At 37.8% G+C, this 14,232-nt stretch overlaps 1 protein-coding gene across 1 annotated transcript in view; it reads left to right on the top strand.

Annotated features, from left to right (window-relative positions):
• Positions 1 to 14,232, top strand: part of DNAH11 (dynein axonemal heavy chain 11) — a 156,700-nt gene that overhangs the window by 43,364 nt on the left and 99,104 nt on the right. Inside the window, 15 exon segments of the mRNA XM_042802166.1 lie at positions 108 to 180; positions 182 to 228; positions 3,564 to 3,643; positions 3,646 to 3,701; positions 6,720 to 6,765; positions 6,768 to 6,811; positions 6,939 to 7,133; positions 8,563 to 8,591; positions 8,593 to 8,638; positions 9,311 to 9,443; positions 10,004 to 10,131; positions 11,231 to 11,379; positions 13,039 to 13,184; positions 14,053 to 14,142; positions 14,145 to 14,185. Coding sequence (XP_042658100.1) covers positions 108 to 180; positions 182 to 228; positions 3,564 to 3,643; positions 3,646 to 3,701; positions 6,720 to 6,765; positions 6,768 to 6,811; positions 6,939 to 7,133; positions 8,563 to 8,591; positions 8,593 to 8,638; positions 9,311 to 9,443; positions 10,004 to 10,131; positions 11,231 to 11,379; positions 13,039 to 13,184; positions 14,053 to 14,142; positions 14,145 to 14,185 — 1,303 coding nt within the window.

Here is a 14,232-nt window from a genome sequence, read left to right as displayed (position 1 = left end):
CCCAGAGGCAACTTTGTCATTTGACCCCTGATGGCTGGTTTTGTATAATGCAGTTGTTCACATCTAATCCAACTGTAAGTTTTTTGTCATTATCTTTCTTATAACAGATTTTTATTCATTGGTGAAAACATTACATCGATGTCGTCAGTTGGAATATTTATTACCATGAACCCAGGATAGATATGCAGGTCAGACAGAACTACCTGAAAACCTCAAAGCTCTGTTCAGGCAAGTGTGCTATAGTGTACTTTTATGGTATACTAGTATATCAAGTCTACATTTAGAGTGCACATCGTGCCTAATGTTACTAGCCTTGGTTTGCAGTGAAGTGCAATTTCTGTTTGCTTCAGGATTTCTGTGAAAAAAAATCAGTATTCATGTTGTGCCTGCCTGTACCAGAGTAATGACAAGGAAAATTAAATGTATACCTTGTCTTCTTTCTTTAAAATTTACTTACAATTTTAAAGGTACTTGTGAACACATAGAATGTACCTAAATATGTGCAAGAATATTTGCTGTTTTATAGTAAATAGGAATCCTCAGAGGTGGCTTAACCTAGTAAAATGATCATTTGAAAAGTGTCTAGCTATCACATTCTTCCACGGGTGTAGGCATGCAAGCGTTCATAATGTTTCGCAACTTCCAGTTGAAAAAGAAGCCACATACTCTTACCTAGTAAGATATTGAATATGTGATTGTTGAGAAGCTGTTAAAAGTATAGTGCACAGCAAAAAAAATCATATGCTTTTGGATGCTATAGGACAGCCCATTATCCTTTTCTTAAAGTACATACTTGTGCTTTATCTCTTAACACTAATGTTTGAAGGAAGAAGGTTTTGAATTGAAAAGATCTGACTGTATTTTGCGTGCTGCACTTGGTGAATTTGTATCAAAATGGTGTTTCTGAGAGTGAATTAATTCCACAAGTGGTTGCTCTGGCATGACAGGTAGTAAAATGATGCCAATTTATTCTGACAAAGTGATGGAGCTGCACTTTGAACTACGTGGTAATGGCCTCTGATATAAATGGTGCAGGGTTTGCTTAAAAAAAAAGAATTGTCACTTGAAATCCTTTTCATTGCATTAACACTTTGGACTGATTTAATCAAGACTTGGAGAAAAAAAAAAAAAAAGATTCTGGGATTTCATTTCTTCTCCACTTACGGAAGTTCAATGGGGCAAGCTGCAAGGCATTGCCAGGCTGTCTGGGGAGGTACAAGTATAGGCGTGCTGTCTGGGATCTGCTTCTCTGAGCGGTAAATCCCTTTGATTTTTAAAAGATAGAAACTTAGGGCAGAACCAGGCATCCCTGTTGCTTCTGTGAGCAGGTTGAAACACAGGTATTGTTTTCTTCTGTATTAAAAGTACATCAAGATTTTGGTGTGTTTTATTATTTCTGCTTTAGCCATGGAATTCCTGACACTGTACTCCTTCTTGCTTTTGCTGCAGAAAGACACAAAGTCTGCTAAAGTTAGAAAGATGTTTGCTCAGGCGCATCTCATCCTCTTGCCAACCAAAGATCCTGCTTCAGATGGCAGAACTGGGCGGCAGCAGCAATTAGCTTTCTTGTTCTTTGCGCCTAAATTAGTCATTTGTAACAAGCAGTAAGTAACATCTGTTTACAAGGAGGAGGTTAGGATTTGAATTCATGTGCCTCTGCAAAGACTGTCACTGAATAAGACCCTATAGTTGGGTCTTAGCAACATTGGAAGGAGACCCTGAGAAATGCATCCCGCTTCCCCATAAGTGTTTGTTTTTTTTTTTTTTAATGTTTCACAACTTAGCTGTTGCTTTACTAAGCCTTCTCATTAATTGCTGCTGAAGAACTCTTCAAGGCAAAGCCGGGTTAGCGTGCACTGAGGGAAGGACGTTGGGCAGCCCCCCAATGCAGCCCCTCGCGTGAGGGAGGACAGGGTGATGGGGACCCCCCTCCACCCGTGTCTGTGCGGCCGCCCCTCCCGCACTCAGCTAGATGTGGTGCTTGACAGGAGAGCAGGAAGGATCACTCCCTGTTGCTCCCAGGTGTTTCATCTCTCGGTGGACTACTAGAGAGTGGAAAATGCATGTGATTTATTTTTGTTTAGTGGGGTTTTTTTTCTTTTTTTTTTCTTTTTTTTCTTTTGGGAAGAAAAAGAGTAAGGGATATGAAATAATATTAATTAACAATATCTCTATTGAAAGATAAAGTTTAAATTATTGCTTTATTTTATGTGCTTTCTATTATGCTTTTCTTTGTTGTTTTTTAATTTTCAAAATGTACTTGCTACATAGAGCCAGCGTGTTACCTTTACTTAGTTGTCACATAAAATAAAAAGCCTTGGGAATTAAAGTATGAGCTGTTGCACTTGGGACTCAGGAATTCTGCCCTGTAGCTGGTGTCTGTGGTAGCTCTTATCCATTGTACCATGCACAGGAAAGGCAGGAGGTAACTGCTGGTAAAGCATTAACTCCACATATTTGCCACCTAATGAAATCTCACAAGGAAGAGAAGATATATTAAATGCTATGAGCCTGATATTTCTTGTGTAGGCAGTTATTCTGTTTGCAGGAAGGGTATTGGTTATGGTAGAAGAGCATATAGTTTTTTATAATTGACTGCAATGCATATAGCAGCCCTTGTTTGGAGTTAAGAAGAAATGCTTCTTGGGGAATAGTTAAAATTGTTTAACAGAGTGCTTGCTCTTTTTCTAGACTATATGTTACTGATTTCTATCAGAAATATACTGCTGTACTTAAACCACTGGTCTTAATTTTGTCGTATTTAAATATGAATGGGGAACAAAAGAAATCTTTGTATTCGTCAGTAGTGAGGAGAGTGCTCTGAGGAACAAATTTTCTGGTTTATAGGTGACCTGAACATAAAATTCTAGATCTCTTCTCTGTTACTATGTAACTTAAGTAGTGATTTTTAATGATGAAATTGTTTAGCCTTTGCAATATTGCTTTGTACTACATTTTTTTAATTGGAGATTTTTCTCATATCATTAAAATGCCTGTGGTTTTGTTCTAAAAGTTTGAACTAAAGGTTATATTTAAAAACAAACAAACAAACAAAATACCCCAAGAAAACAAAACATGAAACCTCTAAAGGCAACCATAACTTCATATAAAAGCATGAAAGCCCTCAAAAAAAAAAAAAAAAAAAAAATCAAAGTCCTTTAAAAAATGATGGCATTTTCAGCAATGGCAGGGTGTTCCGCTTGACTTCCAGACCCTGTATAGCTGCTGGCAGCGTCTTCTGGCTCGTGGTGGCAAGTGGTGCCACTGCAGACTGTGCCCACTAAGTTTCGGTACTACCTGTCTTGTGAGCCCTGCTTTTCTCAGCTGCTTCCTTTGTGTTCAGCAATGTTACTGAATGCTAACAATCAACAGTGCCTAATTAGCTCCTTTTACTTTGAAGGTCCTTGTTAGCTTTGACTGACACTCTTAATTGTGACTTTCTCAAGCTCTGTTTTTAAAAATGTTTGCACACATCAGTCATTTGATTTAAGTGACTTATTCTTACCACATTTAAATCCTAATCTGTGTGTATTTGGATTATGAGGTTTGTTTTCTTCCTTTAGACCCCATACCATGGCTGTCCCTGACCTTGAATTGATCTCTGAAATTATGTTGGTTGCTGAAGGGTTTATTGATGCACATCTGAAGCCAGGAAGTTTATTACCTTGTATGTTCTCTGCAGGGAGCTGCTTTCTAAACAGGTGAGGGTCTCTTTGGGCTTCTGGGTTTGATACATGTTAATTAGCACACACTCTATACCAGTGTGGCTGGACATTGTATAATATAGGGGGATTTTAATATATATAGTCTTATCTTTTATTCTGAAGACACTTTAAATCATGTCTATCCATATTAGGTTGTCAGATATCAATTTAGAATGAAGTCTCCTTTCCTCTGGTCTTGGGACATTTGCAGTGCGTTAATTTTGCATTAGGTAATTGTGTGTCACTGCTTCATTCCTGGGATGGCTGACCTACATCAGGCTGTTGTGTAGTATCTGTATTAGAGGTAAAACTATCTGTTGGAGAAGAGAAAAAGCTTAAAGGAAAGGTGGTTTTATTATGAATAACAAATAATGTATTCTGTTTGAGTGAATGTTTTTTTTTTTTAAGCTTTCCCCTGTAAATGCAGTGGAGGATTGTTTGAAAATAAAACATTGCTGAAAATGTAATTATTATACTAGGAAGAATTCGTATTCAGAATAGTTATCTTAAAAATCTATGACTTATAAGACTTGGAAAGTTTATCATTTCTTCCCTGTATGTATGCTGTTTACTCATTTCTAGCTGTATAATTTTTCGCAAGATGTTCTTAATACTCAGTTTTATTAGTCGAGTAAAAACTCAAAGAACCCTTCAACCTTAAGCCATAAACTCTAGCAAGCAGGGCCATTATGAAAGCAAAAGCATCTTTATTTTCATGCCTGCATAATTTTGAAATTATCTCTAAATGTCCTGAAGTTTTCCTGACATATTCTTGCCATGTTTCTAGAGATAATGAATTTCAACCTTGAATATCTTAAGATATCAATATTGTCTGCTTTACTAGAACAGGGATTCATCAATTCTGATTCCTTTGTCCTGGAGTAATTTTCTGAATTCAGAAAAATAATTTATATCATTTCTTGCCACTTCAATATTAATAATAGTAATAATAATATTATTAACATTTGAAGCAAAAGCTAGAATATTTTTGTTTGTTTAATTTTTAAATCTTATTTGTTTTATTTTTAATGGAAATGGAAGAAATCGAATCTCTCTGACAAAAATTCTGGGCTGCTGCAGAACAGTGGTTCATAGAGCTCTGAAAGTATTGGTCCAGTGTTGGGGCTTTTAGGACTTTCAATATACCTTTTTTGGGCCCTATGCCTATGAAAACTGCTTCAGAACAGGGTCATCAGGACTTTCAGGGCACAGGCTGTGAAGAATGGACTTCTGGTCCTGTCATGCCATGGCAAGTAGCCTGGATGTCTTAAAGTCCTTGTACACTGGACAAGCTACACAGCAGCCTGCTGTAAAGATGCACAGCCTGCTCTTTAACAAGCCATCAGACAGCAAACCAACAAACATTTTTTTGGGGAAAAAAAAAATCTTACCTAAATCTAAGCTAAAGCTTATTAAGCCCAGTAGATTCCTAAATTTCCCATTTTCCTAATGATATCTGTGTTTAACTTCTTCGCCTAGGTGTACCATTTCTAAAATGTGGAGACTTATTTTCATTGCAGATGCTTAGCATCTTTACTACCTCAGGAGAAAAAAAAAAAAAAAAGGCAGCTTTTCTTGCTGATGGTGAACTGTTCTAAAGTTGAAAATTGCTTTTTATTTTTTTCTTAGTGCATTTGATTTGTAGTTATGGAGTGGCACTATCATGGAAGGGGACAGTGACATCTGTTAACTTTAAAAATTGTATATTGTTAAGTTGTGCGTTTGCTACTAGTTTCTGGTTTTGGTTTGGTTTTTTTTTATTTTTATTTTTTCTTTCTGTTGGTGTGGGTGATAATATCGACTAGGCTACATTTATATTGAAGTCATAGGTGTGGTTGCAGCAAATGTTCTCAAATTCTACCTGACTGGTAGCCAGTTTGGGTGCTGACAGCAGAGTAGTTGCAATCCCAGATAGATTTTTTTTTTTTTTTTAATTTTTTAAATTGTTGTTTTTTTTTTTTTTTTTAATTGATGGAGAATTTGTGTGCATGCACTAAGGAAACTAGACCACCCAGAGGGGTGTGATGTATGCTAACATAAAGAGATGGTGGCTGTGTAACTGTTGGCTGCAGCAGCATGGAGGTTAGAGAGGAGTTGATGGATAATCCATGTGCTTAGCCAGCTGCTCTTACAGTAGCTTGTCCCACTGCTGGTTATGCCAAAGTTGATCATCTGGGATCTCTGCATGAGCTGCAAGAACACCTTTAAGTGCAGGTGTAGCCTTAGAGAGCTGTAGCTTCATGGTAGACCGCTTCAAATTGCAAAATTGACTGTTGGTACTCCCTTCAATCATATAACCTGCTGTTGTTCAAATTGTTTAAATGTCCAAAATGGTTAAAACTCCTCCTTTTCCTACTTCTGTGTCCCTAGGAAGGAGAGGGAAAGAGGTGAGTGTTACACAGCCCTCGAAAAAGGAGAAGGAGGGATTGAAGAGCACATGTGTTATGGAAAAAGTTATGTCTTCTGCATTGGATATCTGCCTTCCCACTGGCAGGGCTGAGGGGAGGATATAGGCTGTTTCTCTGCCCTTCACTCACCAAATGTTTCTAGGCTTTTTCTATAGGTTCAATACCTATCTGTTTCTCTTTTCCTTTAGTTTGGGGGTGTTGTTGCTGGTTGCAAAATATGTTGACAGTCTGTTCAATCTTTTCTTTTGGAAACAGAAAGGTATTGCTAGCATCAGGTCAAATTAGGAGAAGTTTGGCAGCAGTTTTTTGCTTGCCTTGTTTCATCAAGGAGGTATAGTTGCAATACAATAATGCTTGACGGTGCAAATTTTGCCATTTAAAAATAGGGAACAAGGTGGTGGAATACTAAAAATTAGATAGATATACGTTTCACCCTTTTTGTCATTTGTTTATTAGACTTCCAACACTGGCTTAAAGCCACTGCAAGAATACAAGGGAATAAAAAGGTGTAATTTTACTCTGTGTGTAAACCAATTGTTATATTCATGAACACTACCACTTAGTTTTATTTCCTATGCCAGCATGACTAGTTAAAATGTTTTCACAGAACCATTATGACTGGAGACTTTGTGTTACCAAGTCAGTTTTGGTAGTTGCGGCTCACTGAAACGAGGAGACAAGAACATACCTGTGGATCAGGTAAAATCTTCACATAAAAGCATCTAAGAGTAGGTACAGTTTCTGGTGTTTTGCCTTCGAATAAAAGCAGAATCCTAAAATGAGGTTTTAATGCTCTTGCAGTACGTGGTTTACCATACTTTTCCAGGTGCTTATGCGAGCCTTAAGAGACTTCAGTTTGCCTAAAATAGTGACAGATGATATCCCAACTTTCACAGGCCTGATCAATGACCTGTTTCCAGCTGAGGATGTTCCAAGGAAGAGGAACCTGCAATTTGAACAGATGGTTGAACAATCTACCCTGGAGCTTCTCTTGCAGCCTGAAGAGAGCTTTATTCTTCAAGTAAAACAATTAATTGCCTTTAATTACTCCCCTTAAGAGTTTCAATCAAAATAATTGCAAATGGGTTGTATTAGACATGAAGGTTATTTTTGAGTATGTTACAGTATTGATAAGGTGTCCTCAATGTCTCAGTATTTCAAAGGCATTTTGTCATGGCAGTAATGCTCCTCAGTATGATAAATAAGTCCATAAGGAAACGCGTGTCCTGGTCAAAAGCACTGTCTACAGTGACAAACCTGTTTGTTTGTGTACAGTACTAAGCATTTGTACTCAGTAGCGAAGTAATTGTTGGTGATTATCTATAGGGAGGAAAGAAGAGTAAGGGAGCAAAAACATATAAATAAGAAGGTTTGGATTTGGAATGTGAGTGGCTACATGTGACTTTTGTGTGTTCTGGTATTTCTGTATGATATAATGCACGTTGGGCTATACACATTGAAAATATGCATGTGCATGTATGTATGCATGCATACTCGTTGTCTATAAGCTAAATTTAAACACTAACTTTAGTTTTAATTACAGGGTCAAAAGGTGAAACTTAGAAACACTGGTTAGTATGTGGACCAAATAAAAAGTGTGCTTATTTGGACAACTAAGAAAGTATATTCGCACCCTCCTTCAGGGAACAACTACGTGGACTGAATGCAGTAGCACAGTCCTTACCTTTATTAGGGTATATTGGAAACTGAAATAATAAAGCTGGTTAAATGTGACTGATCTCAGGATTTACAAAGGATTTTCTTCTCTTGTCTGTCTTGTCCCATTATCCTGACAGAAGGGTGAAAGACAATAAGCCATACCTTGGAGTATTATGAACTTTGTAATCAGCCTTCTGTAGAGTATTTTGATTCCTGCTATACTGTGTGAATCAGATGGTGACCAGTGAGGAATATGGACGTGTTCCTATTAGGCTTTAGAAAATCAGTGTGGATGCTCTTTTCTAAGACAGAAACACGTAAGTAGCCAAACTGTTCATTCTGTGACACACAGAACTATTTATTTGGAAGAACTGTATTATGTTAGTGGGCTGATTTTATATTCTACCGAGTTACAGCTGCACAACTGTTCTGAGTGTGGAATTCACTCTGTAAAGTGATGGCAAAATTGTGATAACTGTTCTGTATCCCTGGGTTAGTACAGTTCTACTGGACTGTGTAGCTAACAGAATAAAATTTGTTCTCACTTGTTGAGGTGACTGCAGTCATTAATTTAAGTCAATTCTCTTCCCATTTTTGGGAGACAAACAATGTTGCTTGTTGCATCATGAGCTCAGCTGAAGCAAATCTCCTGAGAAAGCGTAAGTTCATTTTTTTTCTTGTTAAAGGGAATTAGATTTTCTTGTTAAAGGGAATTAGTGAATAATTGTGTTTTTCTAATAAGGACAGTAGGAGAGGAAAGGAGCTCGCTGTGTAACCCTTCTGTGTCGTAGGTTTTTCAGCTGAAGGAGATGCTGGCAGTGTCACTCTGTGTTTTTCGCTGGAAATGCAGGGACTGGAAAGAATAAGGTACCTGCCTACCTATGCCATGTGTTTGCTATCTTACATTGCAAAGAATTTGCCTTGGTTCTTGCAGAAAACAGTCTGTGTGTTGTCTTTACCTTAGGTTGTAGTGTAATAACACGCTGTTCAGGCCATCCAGTCAGCCACATGATGTGCAACGGCAAAGCTCAAACGTTATGAGCAAATTCTACATTTTATGTGTTGTTTTCATGTCCCAAGGGAAGATTAATTGTGGCACCAGGAAATAAGCATACAATTTGACACATAGGCTAAGTAATACTTCATTCAGTAAAGAGAAGCAGGAGGGTTTAATTAGGCTTCTAGACAGAAATAGTGAAATATATTGCCAAAACACTAGACAAATACTTCTAACAGATCATGCTTGCCCATTTCTGCTACTAAATGTTGGCAGCTGCATGGATTTTTCTTCCCCATTCAACACTTTCTATTAGAGAAGATCAGCTGCAGAGTACAGCCATTTCAGAATAGGATTCTTCTTTCCTACCCTTAGGCTTAATGGAAATTTGGGGCTAAACTAGCACAGAAGCAGGAATAAGTCAAGGTGAACAGTTGACTCTGTGCAGGGTTTTGCAGTCAGAGACCCAGTTCAGGGAGAAAGTCAAAGATTCCTGTTGCATCAAAACTCTGTCACTAACATGCAGCCTGTGCCTCCTTCAGGTGCTGGAAGTTATGCATCACACTTACATCAACATGAAACAAAAACCTGTCTGGAATGACCTTAACTCAAAAGCTCTGACAGCTGCTGAGCTGTTCGGTTTTATACTCCACGCACCCTGAGAATGGAAAGGTGGCAAATAGCACACGTGTTCTTGCTAGGACCTGTTCCTGGAGGCATCGTTCTCCATCAGAAATGGACAGTGCCAGAATTTGGAAAAGGTGTTAGAGACCAAATGCCTGTGCTTTTCTGTGTTTTGATGTGAGATGTGAATGCAGAGCACTGGTGGTCATGGAAGGACTGGAGGCAGGGCAGGATGCTCGTGGACAGAAAAGTACTAGCCTGAATGATTGCTGGTTCTGCTGCCTTCAGGGGAAAGTTGCCGTCTCCCCAAACCTCCCGTATCTCACCCATATCATTAAGACTAATGACACACTATCCTGTAATCAAAACAAAAAGAGGTCATTATGACATAAAATGCAGTAATTTTGCTGTATCAAGTGCTTACTGAAAATATTTTTGATTTTTACTTTGAATAGCCACCTAATAAACAAGCAAAGGAAAAAAGCAGGCTTTCAATGCTACAAAAGCTTTTTGTTTCAGTGATGCATTAAGTCTTCTGAAGTCTTAATTGTTATGTAGTTTTGTTATTTAAGCACTAAAGTGATGGGATTCTACTGAAATATAATTTGCAGGTCTCCTGTCATCTCCTCTGAGAGACAAAGGTAATAGCACCCATGAGGGGTCAGAATGGTTAGTTTTAGATGGGAACTCAGGTCCTATGTGGATTGAGTTGCTCAACACTGTTATGGGTGGTAATAAGGTGAGCAGTTGAGAAGCAGGTACAGGGGCTTCACCTCTACCTGTTTTCACATTTTCCTCTCATTTTTTTCTGGAGATAGTTTTTCAGTGTGCATCCATTCTTTCTTCCATTCTTACAATTTCTTTGGGTTTCACTATTGCTAGGTAATATTTTAGCATCTGATGAATGCATTATGTCTTGCCTATTTGGTACAACAAAAAGACTTAAAGTAGCCTACATATCCTGTAAGGGTGATTGTGCCTCCTAGTGTACGAGTTGATGTAATTCAAGATGTCAATCATAAGATTATTGAAACTGGCATTTGGAAAGCCTCTTAGTAAAATAGATTTAAGATTCCATGAATGAAGTCCTTACATCACTGTAGTGTAAGGAAGGCTAACGTTAGGAAATATGAGTCAGTTTAAGAACTAGCAGTAGTATCTGGACTTCTTATTCCCTTCTTATTAATTACACAGTTAAAGCAGTTTTGTTGGCTGTCTGAAATGCTGTAATGTAATGAAATCCAAATCTAAAATCAGAATGTAACCTTAGGAAGATGATTGTGGTTTAGGGCATTCTGTTAAGATTTCCCCTTTTAAAAATTTAAACCTATCTAGGGACATGGTCTCTGATTACTCAGCAAAGTGCCTGTCTGGGGCTATCCATATAGCCTAAATTTAGGTAATGAACAGAAAGTGGCTTTTTCAAGGAACATTTCAGAGGACTTAAGTTTTAGGCACGTGCTCTAAACCATTTTCTGTTTATTTCCATTGACATTTAGAGAGACTACTCCCCTGCTTTTAGCAGCTTTCAGGAGTACTTACATTGGTGAAGCAGGCTAGTCATCTTTTGTATTAATCAAACTGTGAAAATCTCATACAAGATCAAGTAGAAACTTTTGAATTTGTCCTCCTCTGTGTTTCTACAGTAAAAAAAAAATCTTCTAGCCCTCTCGAAATAAAGTTTGTTTAGATAAATACAAGAAATAGTGTTTGTGCATGGTCTTGCAGATTATCCTTGCTCCTTTGTGGGGCTATAATAAACACATGCTTGCCCTCATCAATTTCTTGTTAGTGTGTCTAAGCTTGCTTTTGCTGAAAAATTTACTGGTGATTCCTAGGTTCTGACCCTTACAAGCAATGAATGTGTGCCTATGACTTCGTCAATGCGACTGCTGTTTGAAGTACACCATTTAACAGCTGCCACCCCAGCTACAGTATTCATAGCTGGTATTTTCTACCTGAACAGCCAGGACCTGGGGTGCAATCTGTGAGTATCTGATGATATTAGTTAGCATTTTTAAAATACATCTTGAAGATTAATGGGAGTAGGCTCTGTTGTTTATATTAATTCTTCCTTCTAGTTTTAACTCTGATAATAAGGGGATGATTTAGTTGGTGACCATGTATATTCTCAGGTGTACACTGTGCAAAATTTCACCAGCAGTTAAGTGTTTTGTTTTTCCTTTTTATGCATACTGCTTAATCAAAGCATTAGTGAACTGACTGCTTTTGGTAATGCAAATTTGGCAGTAGCAAGAAGTTAATAACTTGGCAACTGTTCTCTGACAGCATTTTAATAACTGTCACCGTCTTTGATACTGTTAAGGACACTGGTTTGTATCAGCTTGGCTTTTTGTTTCGCTTACACCATTGGATCACAGTACTTTTCTTTGACCTTGTTTTATATCTGTGCTTCATGTAAATTAATTATGAGAATAGTGTTTTCTGAAGAATATGGGTTTCCATGTATAAAAGAGAATTTAGTTGGTCAAGGCTCAGTGCATTAAATTGAAGCAGTCCAGTGTGATCTTTTCATTTTGCATTTGTTGAGCTGATCCAAAACAGTTCTTACGAATTTAAGTGAATCTTTTAACATTTGTCAGTCAGTGTTTTTATTTTCAAGCAGCATTACTGATGTTTCATGTCAAAATTCAGTTTTGCAGCATTCTAATACATCATTAACATTTCAGTCACTGCTGTCTGTGTTAGAGTTGTATGCTGTTGTGCACTGAAGGCTTCTTGTCCCATATTTCCAAGAGAAATCTTGTCAGTAGGAGAATTTAATTAAACAGCATGAATCTGTACAAGCTGCCCACCTAGGGTGCTGAGGATCAGAGGACTGGTGAGGACAGAGAGAGGCAGTATGATCTCTCACAGCAAACAGAGGAGTGGGGAGATGGAAACAGTAGGCAACAAACTGTCCAAATAGAATAGCTGTGAATGAGTAAATATCAGTTTAGACGGTGCTTGACTAATAGTGTGTGAACATAAACAGGGGATAAAATTGACTAATCCTTTGGAATATGGACAGTTAGGCACATGGCTGCTAACCTGAAGCATGTGCAATAGCATAATGACAGCAAATTTTAGATGTGGTTGTGATAGGAACTAGCAGAAGGGTTATTTTTTTGTCTTCAATTACATATAGCTACACTGAGTTATGTATACTACTATAGATACCTGCAATGCAAGTTCTGTTGAACTTGGGTGTCACATAATCCTTGGTCTTGTGTACAGTTTACACACTGGTATTTTAAGGAGTCTGTTCTCAAGCAAAGTAAAACAACTGCAGAATCCTTGCTCCCACCTGTTTTTTGGTGGTGAGGCCCTCTGAAAGTGTGAGCAAACTATCGTCTTGGTTCTCTCTCCCTGCCCTTCCTGAAATAAAGGATGCAGTCGAGGAAAATGAATAAAGAAATGTAGCAGCATGATGACCTTTTTGTGAGCAAATAAAAATGTAAGACTGGCAGCACTTATGTCTGATTTGGAGCCAGTGCAGTAGTATTTGTGAATTGCACTAGAGGCAGTCACAAACAGTTCTCAAAAGTCAACAAAAGTTTGCATTTCAAAGCTAGAGGGAAGAAATTTTGTAATTTTTCAACTTTTCTCTGATAAAAAATAGGTTTCTTTCCAATTTGTTTTGTAGTTATGTTGCCAGCTGGAAAGAAACAAGGAGATACTAATCTGAAAAGGCTAACTTGACTGTTCTCTTTGTTAAATGTGTGCCTCCTTGCTTTGAACGACTCAGAACAAGATTTGAAACTGTTACTCCTATTCTTGAGAATAGTATGGTTCGGGTATGCATTAGGATTAAAACTGTTTATATTTTAAGAAACAGTATTTCTGAAACATTCACTGAGCATGTGGTATTATGCAGGTGTAAAAATGCTTAAAATTACTGTGTATCTGAAGCGTATGTGAGGTGAAATTGAGATGCTTTTATATATTGAACCCGGACCCTTGTTTTGGAGACCTGCAGGGATTCAAAGGTTTCATATTGCAGCAGTCCACTGTAACAAGAAGAAACGTGGTGTATTTATGGTACTGCACGTAATTCCCTGACTTCTCAGTTCTTGTGTTGCTTCTGTTAGTAATGTCGTAGGTAGCTTAGGGCTAGCCGTTTCATCTCTATGTACAAGCATTCTGCTTCTCTCTAATTAAATGCTCACTGAATTCATTAGCGTTAGATACTCTCATACTCTGATAATGAGGCCCTACATTATTAAATGTTACTAAAGAATGGAGCTGAGTTCTGTTTTGTATATAAATGAACGGATACTGCACATCCTTCTGTTGACATTTTAACTTTGCGTAATATGTCTTGTTATTCTAAACTCCTCTGAGTGTCTGCTTTTAAGTAAGTCAATATGACAGAAAACTAATTATTGAGTAGGAGTGTTAAGAATTTGCCATAACATATGCACCTGAACTGCATCATCTTCTTTATATACCTTGCTTTAAATAGTATAGAATGAAGGTATTTTGATACATCTTATCAGAAGACCTTTTCATGCCTTTGACCCCCTAGGATCTCCTAGACAATAAGGAAGCACAGCAAGTAGTGGCAGTCTCACTACTTAGAATTTGAATACCTTTTAGAGGTCACTGCCACCTTTCTATGGAGAAAGACTCACAGGTCACTCTTCACATATTTATTTTTTGCAAACACTCTGTTCTCTGCTGAATTGTTTTCTGACCCCTGAAAATGTGCCAATGGATTGCCCCAGAGAGCTCCATGAAATGTATTTTGTCTTTGTATTTGGGAATTTGGTGGGGCACTCTCTCAAGATCAGGTAAATTAATGAAAATGACCACAGTACCTCACTGTGCTTGAAATACA

Source organism: Tyto alba, unplaced genomic scaffold (genome assembly GCF_018691265.1).
Source record: "Tyto alba isolate M040663 unplaced genomic scaffold, T.alba_DEE_v4.0 Super-Scaffold_38, whole genome shotgun sequence".
Taxonomy (NCBI): Eukaryota; Metazoa; Chordata; class Aves; order Strigiformes; family Tytonidae; genus Tyto; species Tyto alba.
Note: the sequence above shows the minus strand (reverse complement) of the source record. Positions and strands in the feature narration are given on the sequence as shown.